General features: G+C 42.8%; 1 protein-coding gene across 1 annotated transcript in view; it reads left to right on the top strand.

Moving 5' to 3' along the window:
• STON1 (stonin 1) overlaps positions 1 to 16,013 on the top strand; it is a 47,391-nt gene that overhangs the window by 21,728 nt on the left and 9,650 nt on the right. Inside the window, exon 2 of the mRNA XM_021701137.1 lies at positions 13,070 to 15,046. Coding sequence (XP_021556812.1) covers positions 13,117 to 15,046 — 1,930 coding nt within the window. The 5' untranslated portion in view covers positions 13,070 to 13,116. The remainder of the gene's footprint in view (positions 1 to 13,069; positions 15,047 to 16,013) is intronic.

Here is a 16,013-nt window from a genome sequence, read left to right as displayed (position 1 = left end):
TCTGGGTAAGCAAAGGGAGTATGTCCTGCTGTGAGGCCTGCTGGTGTCCCAGGGGAAGAACCTGTGGCAGCTGCTCATCCTGAAAGTGAAGCGGAAACTCTGCTAAGCCAGAGAAGCTGCTATGGGCTCAGAGCCAATCCTCATGGTCAGAGCAGAGATGGTGGCAACAGAATGAAAAGGCCAAGGTATTCAGAATTAAAGGTGGGCCTGTGTTTCCCGGCCCCAGGCATTTATTTTAGAAGAGCATGTTCTGGAATGTTCTGAGGCAAACCATCCATGTGGATCTTTGAGGAGAGCTGCCTGTGACCCCCTCCTGGAGCCCTTGAGAATGTTAGCATCCTATAGGCTCTGGAAAGGAATGCTGTGAAGAGACCTGTAAGCCCTTGTTTAACCAGAATTTGCCAAATACATTTGACCATGGGTCTTTTCCCCCATGCCTGTTAACTTCTCTCCACTTTGGGTGATGCTGTCTTCAGGGAGAACCCCTGAGCAGGGATTCAGGGGAACAGATCAAATCTGGAGAGCAGGGTAGATAGAGGCATGGTCATGGGCCAAACAGAATGGACACCCAGTTCTAGAGAAGGGTTTGTAGCAAGTTGACCTGCTGCTAAAGCAGACTGCAGAGTCTGAGCATTTTACTTTCTTCCTGACTAGAGAAAGGAAGGTCAGAATGGGGAGACAAGGGAAAACAAAGGAGGGAGAGAAATAGAGTAGATACAGTGAGTACCCATTATGTGGCAATTTATATATGAGGCAAATATCACCATTTTACAGATGAAGAAGCTGAGGCTCAGAGACCTCTGCTTAGCAGATCTCCATGGCATTTATGACACTGACGTGAACATGGTTTGCCAACTCCATAACCGTGTCATGGTGAGAAGAGTAACATTCTGAAATCTGCATGGCCCACCCAGCCCCAAAGCTTTTCTTTGTTCATGTGAAGACCGTCTCCTGGGACAAGTCCATTTGGGTTGCTGTCTGTTTATACTACTCTCTAAATTTAGGAAATGAGGGCGCCTGGGTGGCTTAGTTGGTTGGGCAGCTGCCTTCGGCTCAGGTCATGATCCTGGAGTCCCTGGATCGAGTCCCGCATCGGGCTCCCTGCTCGGCAGGGAGTCTGCTTCTCCCTCTGACCCTCCCCCCCTCATGCTCTCTCTCTCTCATTCTCTCTCTCAATAAATAAAATCTTAAAAAAAAAATTTTTTTTTAAATTTAGGAAATGAGCAAATTATTAAAAGAAGGGTAACAAAATAGCCAGGACCCAAATTCATCCTGGAAAAGTGGAGGTTAAATCCATAAGGGGGGTGTGGGGTGGGGGCACTGAGCTGGAATCAGCACAGATAATATTTGAAGGCACGGATAGGTTGAGCTGTGGTTTAGTATTTTACAAACGGTATTTCCTGTCACATAGCTGAGCTAAATAGCACATATGTTTGTGATTAAATAGGATGGGCTGCGGAACATCTGTGTTAATAACGCAGGCTCTCCACGCAGCGGGCACTTCTGTGACCCAAGGTGAGGGTGCCCGCTCCAAGGGTTTTCACCGCACGTAGGGTTTTGTGTTGTCTTAGAATTCCTCTCGGTTTCAAAGGTTTGGTTGCCCCTTTATTTTTTATTTATTTATTTTTAAAAATTTTATTTATTTATTTGAGAGAGAGAGAGAGAGAGTGAGCACGAGATGGGGGAGCGGGAGAGGGAGAAGCAGACTCCCCGCTGAGCAGGGAGCCCGATGCGGGGACTCGATCCCGGGACTCCAGGATCATGACCTGAGCTGAAGGCAGTCGCCCAACGGACTGAGCCACTCAGGCGCCCTTGGTTGCCCCTTTAAAGGGAAAAGTTCTATAGGGAGGATATTTTAAACCCTCGCGTAGCAAACGTTTGCGGACGCATTTAAAGTCAGGCTGTCCTGGGCACCTGGGTGGCTCAGTTGGTTAAGCGACTGCCTTCGGCTCAGGTCATGATCCTGGAGTCCTAGGATCGAGTCCCGCATCGGGCTCCTTGCTCAGCGAGGAGTCTGCTTCTCCCTCTGACCCTCCCCCCCTCATGCTCTCTTTCTCTCTCATTCTCTCTCTCTCAAATAAATAAAAAATAAAAATTAAAAATAAATAAATAAATAAATAAATAAAGTCAGGCTGTCCCTGACTTTGGCTTTGTTTCTGGGACATACATCCCAGAATGGCAAGGGGGTAACTAGATTGCAGACCTCCAACCACACAAGAACCACAGGGAGGCTTTGCAAACACAGCCCCCGTCTGGTTCCAGAGGTGCAGTTGAGGAGTCCAGTACTGGGAGAGTCAGAGAATTCCTTCCTGGGGGGACAGCCAGTGAAACCACACAGATGCTGGCATGAAGACATTCTTTCCCTAGATTATGTGACATTGTTGTGTGGAGCAAAAAAGGCGCAGGCATAAAAGGACTAAATCCAGCCCTTTGCAAAAGCAGGGGGCGTTGCTGAGGGTCCAGATGTGTTCCTGAGGCTTGAGTGGGAGTCAGCCTGACAATGACATTCGGGTGGAGCTGGAGGGGACTGCTAGGTGCCTGTGCTACTCTTCTGAACTGAACACCCCTTCCACGTCCGTCCTCCCCCCAGCATTTGGCCGCTCCAGAGAAGCCAGATCCCAGGGACCATCTAAGAGGCTGTTGTTCTCCGTAAGTGGGGACAGTCTTCAGCTGCAGACGAACAGGAATGCTGACTCGACCACCAAATGCATCTAATTTGATTTTGATCATCTGCAGGAAAAGGTAGAGCTTCGTATTTACACTTCGACTGGTTTCTGAAGAAAAGTGAAGGAAATCTGCAAAGAACAGCAGGAATAGACCCTCAAGAGTAGAGCGGGGTGGGGTGGCGTGGAAGGACCATGTGGGGCTTTACGTGAAGTTCGGGGAATTCGGCCGTATATCCCAAGATGGCCTCGTACTAGAAGAGAGGGTGGCACCTGAGGGTGTTTGTTGGGCAGCAAGGCTGAAAAACCATTCATTGCTCGGGGTGGGGTGGCCGGTTGATGCAGCCGAGAAAGGACAGGAACCAGGACAGGCTGAGTTATGAAAGCCAGTCTCAGAATTGACCCAAATCGCTACTGAGCTGTTGTTGTTCTTGAGCAATCAGGGGGAAAACTGTCTCAGAGTTTGTCTTTCCCACAGCCTGCTATCCAAGCGGCAGATACGTGTGGTGCGCTTTGTGGAGAAATAGGCTCTTTTCAGGTGAGAACAGCATCTTTCCAGCTTAGAGAGTTCCTGCCTCCAGGAACTCTCCTTAGTGGAAGGTAGAGTGGTGGGAAGTGTTCAGAAATGAGAATTAAGACACCAACACCAGCAAGTCATTGGATCTCTTGGGACCTCTTGGGTGGTGGATGGTATGGAGCATGGGCTTTGGGATCAGACAGATCTGCCTCTTTTGGGTTGGGTGACTTTAGGCAAGTGGATTAACCTCTCTGAGCCTTATTTTCCTCTTCTACAAAACGATATTATTACCTGATGGGATTGTGAGGATCGAATGCACACATAGCCCTTAGCATACCAAGAGTGCATAGCAGGTATTTGATAAATGTTTGTTGGTGTGGTTAATTGAGCAGAATACCTCCAATTTCTGTCTAACTCTGAAATGCAGTGGTTCTTTGAACTGAGGAGGGCAGTGTAGAGATTTCCTTTATGGGAAACTGAAAAGACTATTTAAAATTATTCAATCAAAAATGCGTTGAACTGCCTAGTGATGTCGGACATTTGTAGACAATGTGAAAAATGCCCTAACGAATGAGACGTAATCCCTCTCTGAAAGAGCTTCACTCTGACTCTCAAAAAACATATGTATTTTTCCTATGACAACTTCATGATTTTCACCCCCAGTTCTTTTTGGTAAGATAATTATTCCATACTAGTGTTGCTTTTTCATAAGGCTTATTGCAAGTAATTTGCAATAATTCTAATAACATTCAAGGTGTTGCTATTTTTGAAAGATTAACTTTTTAAAACAATTTAGAATAAATTCATAATCTCCGTGATACTCTTATGAGAATTCCAGGATGATTTCTTCAGTGAAAGAAAGAAGTGGAGTCCCAGGATTGTGTGTAAATTCAGACTTATTCATGTTTGCTGTGGCCTGCGGCCTGCCTTTGCTGATCCAACGGTGAGAAAGGTGGGGATAATTATTTCAGGGCTTCCCTCAATATTTTGGGGGCTGTTAAACTCTGGGTACCTCCAAGAGAATGTGCTAGGCCCTGAATGCCATCTGTCACATGTGTTAAGGTGAAAGGTTGAAAACCACTGTCTACCTGAATCCTCATTATTCCCAGTGTGAGTAGGCATGTGTGCTTGCTTTTAATTTGTTCTTGAGTTCAGTGTACTCTGATGCTACTTTGAAAATGGGCAGCTCAAAAGGATGTCTAAGAGTTTAAGGAGAAGCAGACACTCCTCTAGAAACCTTCAAAACCCAGAGATTGATTTCCAGCAGCTTCCACCATGATACATTTTTGTTTTCTGCCTGCGCCTCATTCAGTCTTGGTGTCTTGCCCCGTCTCTGAGTTTTGTCTGGCATTGTCTTCCAGGAGTTAGCAGGATAATCCAGATTGACTGAAAACAGACCTCTGGAAGGATTAGGGCAGGTGGGGTGGGATGCAATCCACAGCTGAGGAAAGAGCCACGGAATCCAGCCAGAGGCACCTCTACTTTGGGGGAAGGCAGCTGGGGACGTGGTGCCTGGATTCCAAGCTCTGCGCTAAATGGAGCCCGGACTTTGGAGAAGGTGCCTGGGTGCCGCGGTCTACTCTGGATTGTGATGAATTTAAGTGAGATGTTGCCTGTGACAGGGCTCTGTAAATGGTAGGACTTAGGGCCCTCGAGGAGGCACAGACACACATTGAGATCCTGCCGCATTTGCAGTGCCGAAACCATCTTGAGGCTAAGTCGGTGCTGCTGCTTGAATAGTTTTGGTTCCAGTGCCTTGAAGGAGGTGGGGTGAAGTTGCAGATGACTGAAGCAGGACACATTCCTGACCTCTCCACTCTGGACTTTCGCATCCCTCCCTGAGACCCAGGGGGCTTTGGACAGTCCGAGGCTCTGGAAAGGATATGGGCTTCTTTCCCTGCTGAAGGAGGGGGTGAGTCAGGAGGGAAGGAAGGGGAGGAAAAGCCTTAGATGGAATTGATTCTAGTTGTTCACTTTGGGAAAACTGATGGTGGGGGCTTTGAGACTAAAATAGAAAGATGAGGCCATATGGAAGGCAGAGGCAGAAGAGGTCAGAGAGAAATGAAATGAGTGTGAAAAGGATTGCTAAGGAAGGGCAGCAAGAGGGATACAGAAGAGGAGCAAGAAGAGAAGAGTGGGAAGCGCACCTGCCCTTGACCGCAAGGAGCCAGAGTCTTAGCCCCTCATTCCAAGTCCTGCCTTTTATTTTTTATTTTTTTAAAAGACTTTATTTATTTATTTGACAGAAAGAGAGACAGCAAGAGAGGGAACACAAGCAGGGGGAGTGGGAGAGGGAGAAGCAGGCTTCCTGCGGAGCAGGGAGCCCGATACGGGGCTCGATCCCAGGATCCTGGGATCATGACCTGAGCCGAAGGCAGACGCTTAACGACTGAGCCACCCAGGCGCCCCCCAAGTCCTGCCTTTTAAACACGGACAAAGGTTTGGGCTCCTCTTGGGCATGATACAGAATTCTGTTTGGTTGTATTAAACTCACATTACATGTGTTGAATGCCTCCAATGAGAGAGTCCTGCATAGGGGGGAAGAGTACACTCTGCATAGATTTTGCGTTTAAGGTAGGGGATTTTTTGCAAAGTGTGCTTTTTAAAGTTCAAGGGTCATTTAAAAAGTCATGAAATTGATTTCTTTATCTGGTTTATGGAAATTACTTTTTTTTTAAAAAAGATTTTTATTTATTTATTTGACAGAGAGAGCTACAGCGAGAGAGGGAACACAAGCAGGGGGGATGGGGGAGGGAGAAGCAGGCTTCCCGCCGAGCAGGGAGCCCGATGCGGGGCTCGATCCCAGGACCCTGGGATCGTGACCTGAGCCGAAGGCAGACACTTAACATCTAAGCCACCCAGGCGCTCCCCCCCGCCTTTTTTTTCCATAAGAAGCAAAAACTCTGAGGAAACCAGTATCAGTGTTCGAAATTTTGAAGCTACGGGTGGAAAACAGATGAGGCAAAATGTTTGGTATAGGTCAGAATAGATTCCCTCTAAAGCAGGCTGATTTCTTCTCTTAGTCTTCTTTTTTTCTTTCTTTTTGATAAAGCCAGCTAACATAAATATTTACAATGATCTCTCATCCCATATAAAGAGTGATTTTGGCTGGATTCCTTCTGAAGAGGGTAGGATAGGATGGGTCAAGAAATCCTGCTGCTGGGCGCCTGGGTGGCTCAGATGGTTGAGCGTCTGCCTTCGGCTCAGGTCATGATCCCAGAGTCCTGGGATCGAGTCCCGCATCGGGCTCTCTGCTCCTTGGGAGTCTGCTTCTCCCTCTGCCTCTCTCTCTCTCTGTCTCTCATGAATAAATAAATAAAAATCTTTAAAATAAAAAAAAAAAAAGAAATCCTGCTGCTGATTTCCTGCCTCTGAGCCTCCGGGCGGTGTCCCACTGAAACACGGCTCTGCCCCGCTTCGAAGGGAAAGTGCTTTGTGGCAGCTCCAGCCCAAGGGCAGTGACAGTAAAAGGCCCTCCAGAGAGAACCAGTTGGCCTGGACTGCTGCTCCGCTGTGTGTTTGGTGCCCTCAGGAATGTGCGGATTTAGCAAATGACAACACTGAGCGTGCCCTGTCTCCAGTGGAGCCCCAGGCTTGCTCCCTCGCTAGAGCCTGGCTCTTTTCCAAGCTGGAAGGATTGCGCTGGCTGAGCCCCCGTTATCCACAAGGGGAAGCGAGCAGGCCTGTGGGAGGGGGACGAAGATGCCGTTCTCATGGGCTTTATTCCAGCAGGTTTTGGGTTTTCATATCATGGAGTTTTACTCTCTGTTAGTTTGAGAGTTTGGTCAAAAATCCCAGTGGTAACATAATTTCTGCTTTTGAAAAAAATGTCTACTGGATGTCAGCCACCACAGAAGTATTTTCGAGTGGGAAGTGACCTCAGAGATGATTCTGCTCTCATCACTGAATGTCCAGAGGGGCTTTGCACACAGCTAGTGGGTGACAGACCAGCACCCAGCATCCCGGGTGCCCAACTCCCAGCTCCGTGCCGTGGCCCATACAATACAGCTCATTGCCTCTCCTGTCATTACAATCATCTCAAGAATTCATGCTGTATTATTAGATCAGGATGAAGTGACCTGTGCTCACATTCTGGTTCTTTCCAAACTCAGGTCTATACCTGAGAAAAATGATCACAAAAAAACTTATATAAAAACATCATTCGTAATAGCCAAAAATTAGAAATAAACCAGATGTCCATCGACCGATAAATGACGGATAAACAAAATGTGGGCTGTCTTCACAATGAAATATTATTCAGCCACCGAAGGGAATGAAATACTGAAACATGCTATGGTGTGGATGAACTTTGAATGTCCAGACCAGGCAAATTAAAAAAAAAAAAAGTAGATCAGTAGTTGTCAGGGACTTGGGGGTGGTGGTGGGGAGAATGAGGAGTGACTGCTAATAGGTACAGGGTTTATTTTGGGGGTGATAAGAACATTCTGGAAATGTGATGGCTGCACAACTCTGAATATACTAAACACTGAATATACTAAACAATCCCTACTGAGTTGTCGTTTTTTTTTAAAAGGATGAATTTTACGTGTGTGAATTGTATCTTAATAAAGCTGTTAAAGAAAAAAATCTAGTTCTGTCTCTTACTAGTTGGGCAGCTTTAGGCAATGACTCTAAACCCAAGTAATCTCAGTTATGAAATAGAAATGACGATATACACCTCCCAGGGTTGTTTTGATAAATTAGGTCATGAATTTGAAAATGCTTCTAAACAATAAGCCTTACGTATTTGGGGAGCAATCAGTGGGTTATAAGAAGTTCATTATAAACTTCTTATAAGTTTATATATAAGTAAGTATATATATATACATATATATATATATAAGTAAGATAATGGGTTTTTATCTTCTATATTTTCTACAACACTAGCAAGTTCTCACTACACAGTCATTCAAATAAAGACTTTCTGAATTGATTAAAAAGTGTTGTGGTTTTTAAATTTTTAGAAATCTTTTTGCGGTTTTTTTAAAATTGTGGTAAAAAAATAACAAGTTTTTAACAATTTTTTTTTTGCCCTCAACAAATTTTTAAGTGTACAGTACACTATTGTCAACTGTATGCACACTGTTTTACAACAGATTTCTAGAACTCTTTCATCTTGCATGACTAAACCTCTCTACCCACTAAGAGCCACACCCCTTTTCCCTCTCCCCTTCCCCCCACCCAGCCCCACCATTCTCATTTCTGCTTATATGCATTTGACTACTGTAGATACCTCATGTAAGTGGAATCGCATAGTATTTGTGTTTTTGTGCCTGTCTTATTTCACTTAGCATAATGTCCTCAAGCATCATTCGTGTTGTAGCCTGAGTCAGGATTTCCTTCCTTTTTAAGGCTGAATGAGATTCACCATATGTCCACATACCACATTTTCTTCACCCGTTCATCAGATAGTGGACGTTTGGGTTGTTTCCACCTTTTGGCTATTGTAAATAATGCTGAAAGGAAGATGAGAGTGCAGATACCTCTTTGAGATCCTGTTTTTAATTTTTTTGGATATGATTTCTGAAGTGGGATTGCTGGATCATATACATGGTAGTTCTATTTAAAATTTTTTTTGAGGAAGGTCTATGTTGTTTTTCATTTTACATTCCCACCAAAGGTGCACAAGGGTTCTAATTTCTCCACATCCTTGTCAACACTTGTTATTTTGTGTTCTTTTGTTTGTTTTTTGCTTTTCTTTTCTTTTGGGTTTTTTTGGTAATCACCGTCCTAACAGGTATAAGGTGATATTGTGGTCTTGATTTGCACTTCCCTGCTGATTAGTGATGTTGAGCATCATTTCATATACCTGTTGTCCATGTCTTCTTTGGAGAAACGTCTATTCAAGTCTGCTGCCCATTTTTAAATTGGTTTATTTGTTTGTTTCTTTGCTATGGAGCAGGAGTTCCTTATGTATTTTGAATATTAAACCCTTATCAGATATATGGTTTGCAAATATTTTCTCCCATTCTGTAGGTTGCCTCATCACTGTATTGTTTCCTTTGCTGTGTAGATTTTGAGTCTGATGTAGTCCGATTTGTCTATTTTTGCTTTTGTTGCTTGTGCTTTTGGTATCCTATCCAAGAAATCATTGCCAAGACCAATGTCATCAAGCTTTTCCCCTATGTTTTCTTATAGGAGTTTTATAGTTTCAGGTCTTATGTTTAAGTCTTTAATCCATTTGTAGTTGATTTTTCTGTATGGTGTAAGATAAGGGTCCAGTGTCATTTTTTTTTGCATATGGATATCCAGTTTTCCAACACAGCTTGTTGAAGACACTATCCTTTCCCCATTATATAATCTTGGCATCCTTGTTGAGGATCATTTGACCATGTGTGTGACTTTATTTCTGGGCTTAATATTCTGTTCCTTTGGTCTATATGCCTTTATGCCAGTACCATATTGTTTTGAGTACCACAGCTTTGTAATGTTTTAAAGTCAGAAAGTATGAGACTGCCACCTTTGTTTATCTTTCTCCAGGTTATTTTGGCTATTCAAAGACCTTTGAGATTCCATGTGAATTTTTGGATTGTTTTTTCTATTTCTACAAAAAATGTCATTGGGACTTTGGTAGGGACTGCATTGAATCTGTACATTGCCTTGGGCAGTATGGACATTTAAACAATATTATGTCTTCCAATCTATGAATGTGGGGTATCTTTTTATTTGTGTCTTCTTTAATTTCTTCCAGCAATTACTTTTCAGTGTAATTTATTTCAGTATTAAATTTATTTCTAAATATTTTATTCTTTTTGATGCTATTGTACATGGGATTATTTTCTTAATTTGCTTTTTGGATTGTTAATTGTTTGTGTATAGAAATGCAATTGATTTTTGTTTGTTGATTTTGTATCCTGCGACTTCGCTGAATTTGTGTATTACTTCTAACAGTGTGTGTGTGTGTGTGTGTTTAGGGTTTTCTATAGATAAGATCATATCTGTAAATAGACAAAATGTAACTTCTTCCTTTCTGATTTGGATACCTTTTATTTCTTTTTCTTGCCTAATTGCTCTTGTTAGAACTTTCAGGACTATGTTGAATAGAAGCGGTAAGAGTGAACATCCTTGGGGCGCCTGGGTGGCTCAGTCGTTGAGCGTCTGCCTTCGGCTCAGGTCATGATCCCAGGGTCCTGGGATCGAGCCCTGCATCGGGCTCCCTCCTCCGCAGGAAGCCTGCTTCTCCCTCTCCCACTCCCCCTGCTTGTGTTCCTTTTCTCGCTTTGTCTGTCTCTGTCAAATAAATAAATAAAATCTTAAAAAAAAAAAAAAAGAGTGAACATCCTTGCCTTGTTCCTGATCTTAGAGGATAAGTTTTAGTTTTTCACTATTGAGTATGAGGTTAATTATGGGCTTTTCATAGATGGCCTTTATTATTATTTTGAGGTTTTCCTTCTTAGTTTGTTGGCTGGTCTCTTATCACGAAAAGGTGTTGAGTTTTGTCAGGTGCTTTTTCTGGGTCTACGGAGATGATCATGTGATATTTATCCTTTGTTCTGTTGATGTGGTATATCACTTTGATTGATTTTCATATGTTGAACTGTCCTTGCATCCCAGGAATAAATGCCACTTGATAATGATGTATGATCCTTTTAATCTGTTGTTGAAGTTGATGTGCTAGTATTTTATTGAGGATTTATGCATTTATATTTATCAGGGATATAGTATTTTTCTTGCTCATAGTATCTTTAGCTTTGGTATCAGAGTAATGCTGGGCTTACAAAATGAGTTTGGAAGTGTTCCCTCCTCTTCAGTTTTTTGGAAGAGCTTGAGTAGGATTGGTATCAATTTTTCTTTAAATGTTTGGTAGTGTTCTCCAGTGAAAACATCTGGGCCTGAGCTTTTATTTTTTGGGAGGTTTTGACTACCAATTCAATCTCCTTGCTAATTATAGGTCTGTTCAGATTTCCGATTTCTTTATGATTCAGTCGTGGTCGATTGTATGTTTCTAGGAATTTGTCCATTTCTTCTAGGTTATCCAACTTGCTGGCATGTAATTGTTCATAGTGGTTCCTTATAATCATTGTTTTATTTCTGTGACATAAGTTTAATGTCACATCTTGCATTTCTGGTTTTGAGTATTTTCTCTTTTTTTCTCAGTCCAGCTAAAGGCTTGTCAGTTTTGTTGATCTTTTTTTTTTTTTTTTAAGATTTTATTTATTTATTCATGAGAGACAGAGAGAGAGAGGCAGAGGGAGAAGCAGGCTCCCAAGGAGCAGAGAGCCCGATGCGGGACTCGATCCCAGGACCCTGGGATCATGACCTGAGCCGAAGGCAGACGCTTAACCATCTGAGCCACCCAGGCACCCTTGTTGATCTTTTAAAACAAACCAACTCTTAGTTTCCCTTCTTTTCTGTTTTATATTCTCTATTTCATTTATTTCTGCCCTAATGTTTATTCTTTCTTTCCTTCTCCTAATTTTGGGCTTAGTTTGTTTTTCTTTCTCTAGTTTTTTGAGCTTTAAAGTTAGGTTGTTTATTTGATATCTTTCTTTTTTTTTTTTAAAGATTTTTTATTTATTTATTTGAGACAGAATGAGAGAGAGAGAGAGAGCACATGAGAGGGGGGAGGGTCAGAGGAAGAAGCAGGCTCGCTGCCGAGCAGGGAGCCCAATGCGGGACTCGATCCAGGGACTCCAGGATCATGACCTGAGCCGAAGGCAGTTGCTTAACCAACTGAGCCACCCAGGCGCCCATCTTCTTTTTTTTTTTTAATGTAGGTGTTTACCACTATAAACTCTATTCTGTCTCTGCTGCTTTTGCTACATCCATAAGTTTTGGTATGTTGTGTTTTCACTTTGCTTACCCCAAAATATTTTCTCACTTCCCTTTTGATTTCTTCTTTGGCCTATTGGTTGTTAAATTTCGATCAATTGCTACATTTGTGAATTTTCCAGTTTTCCTTCTCCTGTTGATTTCCAGTTTCATTCTATTGTGGTCAGAAAAGATGCTTGGTATGATTTCAGTCTTCTTAAATTTGTTAAGACTTGTTTTATGACCTAACATGTGATCTAGCCTGGGGGATATTCTGTGTATGCTTGTAAAGAACGATATTCTGTGTATGCTTGTAAAGAACTGCTGCTGTTGTGTGGAATGTCTGTCCGGCCTATCGTGTTGTTCAAGTACTTTGTTTCCTTATTGATCTTTTATCTGGATGTTCTATCTGTTATTCAAAGTGGGGTATTGAATAATACTATTATGTTGCTGTCTGTAACTCTCTTCGGTTTTTTAATGTTTGTTTCATATATTTGGGTGCTCTGATGTTGGCTTTATATATACTTGTAATTGTTATATCTTCCTGGTGAGCTGACCCTTTTATCATTATATAATGTCCTGTTTTGTCTCTTGTGACAGCTTTTGACGTAAAATCTATTTTGCCTGGTGGAATATGGCCACCCCTGCCTGCTCTCGTTTCTGTTTGCATAGAATATCTTTTTGCTTCCTTTCACTTTCAGCCTAAGTTTGTCCTTAAATCTCAAATGAGTCTCAAGTACACAGTGTACAGTTAGATCTTGTTTTTTTTTGTTGTTGTTGTTGTTAATCCATTTAATCATCAGAAGTGTTGCAATTCTTAAGCATTTCTTTCAACTCAGTTAATCTGTAAATCTGGTTGCTTTTATTTTTATTTTTTTAATTTTGAACTTCTATTTGTGACAACACCTTATTTTATTTTTGTTTTTTTCTTAAGTAAGCTCTATGCCCAACATGGGGCTTGAACCCATGACTCCAAGATCAAGAGTCTCATGCTCTACCAGCTGAGCCAACCAGGCGCCCCCTGGTTTTTTTTGTTTGTTTGCTTGTTTTTAATCTAAGTATTTCTCAGAACTAAAGTCACTTGAATTTCCTCCCCCTCCTCATTTAATATTCTTCTTGTCTCTTTCTCCTTTAACAGATACAACACACCTGATTCATAGACAAGACCACAATCTGATTCCAAAGATGTGTTCTACAAACCCAGGCAACTGGGTCACATTTGATGATGACCCTGCTTTTCAGTCTTCTCAAAAGTCAAAGAATTTACCTCTGGAGAATCAAGGCATCTGTAGGCCCAATGGACTTAAGCTGAACCTTTCTGGTGCTAAAGAATTTCCCAGTGGATCTTCCTCTGCCAACAGTACCCCCCTCTCCTCTCCCATCATAGACTTTTACTTTAGTCCGGGACCTCCAAGTAACTCTCCTCTTTCTACACCTACCAAGGACTTCCCAGGTTTTCCTGGTGTCCCCAAAGCAGGGACTCATATGCTTTATCCTATCCCAGAATCATCTTCAAACAGTCCACTTACAACACCAGGAGCAGACTCTTCCTTACTGTCTACTAAACCAACCTGTTTATCCCATGCTTCCTTACCCAGTGACCACTCATGTACACATCCAGCTCCCAGAGTGGGTCTTCCAGATGAAGTTGGCCCTCCCCAGGCTGAAAGCCTAGGGTTTCAGAGTGATGCCCCCCAGTTTCAGTATTTTCGGGAGGACTGTGCTTTTTCAAGTCCATTTTGGAAAGATGAAGGCGGTGCTTCCCAGTTTGCCTTTGACCCTTCAGGAAGCAGAAAGATGTACCCATCAAGAGACAAAGAGGTGCCTCTCGATCAAAAAAGCTTAAATCAGGGTTCACTTAACTACATCTGTGAGAAGCTTGAACATCTCCAGTCAGCTGAGGAGCAAGACCCCTGTGGAAATTTGTCTGTGCAGTGTTTGTATGCTGAAGACACTGCGTCTTCCTTTGTCCCCCAGACGCTCTTCAGGAGTCAGCCAAAACCTGGATGGTCTTTCATGTTGAGAATTCCCGAGAAGAAGAACATGATGTCTTCCCGTCAGTGGGGACCAATTTTTCTGAAAGTCTTACCTGGTGGAATTTTGCAAATGTATTATGAGAAGGGGTTAGAAAAACCATTTAAGGAGTTACAACTTGATCCACATTGCAGGCTTTCTGAACCCAAAGTTGAGAACTTTAGTGTGGCAGGAAAAATCCATACTGTGAAGATTGAACATGTGTCTTACACAGAAAAAAGGAAATACCACTCTAAGACAGAAGTAGTTCATGAACCAGACATCGACCAGATGCTGAAGTTAGGGTCCACAGAGTACCACGATTTCCTCGACTTCCTGACTACTGTGGAGGAGGAGCTGACAAAGCTGCCAGGTGTTTCAAAGCCAAAAAAGAACTATGAGGAACAAGAAATTTCCCTGGAAATTGTGGACAACTTCTGGGGGAAAATCACTAAAGAAGAAGGAAAATTGGTTGAAAGCACTGTCATAACTCAACTCTGTTGCCTCTGCTTTGTGAATGGGAACACAGAATGCTTTTTGACCTTGAATGACCTTGAGCTGCAGAAGCGAAACGAACGCTATTTTGAAAAAGACCAGGAAAAGAAGGGGATTGATATTCTTGACCATCATTTTCATAAGTGTGTGAAAGCACAAGAATTCGAGCAATCAAGAACCATTAAGTTTGTACCGCTGGATGCCTGCCGGTTTGAGCTGATGCGTTTTAAGACTTTGTATAAGGGGGAGGATCTTCCCTTTTCCCTCAAGTCCGTGGTGGTTGTCCAGGGAGCATATGTGGAGCTTCAGGCCTTTGTCAACATGGCCCCCTTGGCTCAGAGACCATCCTATGCCAGTTCCTTGAGGTCCTGTGACAACATCATGATACACTTTCCTGTCCCGTCGCAGTGGATCAAGGCCCTCTGGACCATGAACCTCCAGAGGCAGAAGTCCCTGAAAGCCAAAATGAACCGCCGGGCATGTCTGGGGAATTTACACGAACCCGAATCTGAACCTGTTATACAGGTCACTGTGGGGTCAGCAAAATATGAGAGTGCCTACCGGGCCATTGTATGGAAGATAGACCGGCTTCCTGATAAAAATTCAAGTAAATATTCAACACCCCAAGTTGATTTGCTCACTAAGTAGTTTCAGTGTTTTCACCCTCCTCCTTGGGTTGAAACCAGGCTGAGACACAGGATCACTTCAGTCCCCAGGGGCCATGCTAGCGTTGCTCTGGTGGGAGGGGCAACATTTAGTCAAACGGCGGATTTAGTTTGTCCTCTCTGCCTATTTCTGCCAGATTGTTTAACTTAAAAAAAAATTTTTTTTAATATCATAAAAAAATAACCCTAAGCTAAGATTTTCTTGTGGATGGTGGCACTGAGGGAAGATTGCCTCGTTGGACTTTTTGACATCAGCCAGCAACCTCAGATGTTAAAACTATTGCTCGCAGAGCTTAGATTCCCTAATTAACCTTTAAAGATCTCTCATCCATGAATATACCTGAACTTTTTTGTATTCTCAGCCAGTACCACGTTCTCCTTAGGTTTTGCTCCCTGTTCTTTGAAATAAGACTGCCTTTCATTTTTACCCAAATTGATTTCTTTAGCTGATTTAATTTGGCCATCTTGACTAGTTATTTCAGAATTAAGTAGATACAACCCAAGTATTAAAAATTCAGTTAATTTTCAAAATATTTTCAAAGAAAACAATGAATCTAGAAGTTCAGAACTTTAAAAAGAGAGTCCTGGCACCACATTTATGTTAGAATAGTAACTTAGTCTTGGGTGTATTCTATAATGAGCAAAAAAGCAAATTTTGAAATTAAGGCTGCTCCTTGTGTTAGTACAGTTATTTCTATTTTTTTAAAGATTTTATTTATTTATTTATTTGACAGAGAGAGAGAGAGGGAGAACAAGCAGGGGGAGCAGCAGAGGGAGAGGGAGAAGCAGGCTCCCCGCTGAGCAGGGAGCCCGACGTGGGTCTTGATCCCAGGACTCCAGGATCATGACCTGAGCTGAAGGCAGACGCTTAACCCACTGAGCCACCCAGGCGCCCCGTACAGTTATTTC

The sequence above is a fragment of the Neomonachus schauinslandi genome, chromosome 10, assembly GCF_002201575.2.
Source record: "Neomonachus schauinslandi chromosome 10, ASM220157v2, whole genome shotgun sequence".
In the NCBI taxonomy this organism is placed as follows: domain Eukaryota; kingdom Metazoa; phylum Chordata; class Mammalia; order Carnivora; family Phocidae; genus Neomonachus; species Neomonachus schauinslandi.
The sequence above is the reverse complement of the archived record's forward strand: the minus strand, read 5'-3'. Positions and strand labels throughout refer to the sequence as shown.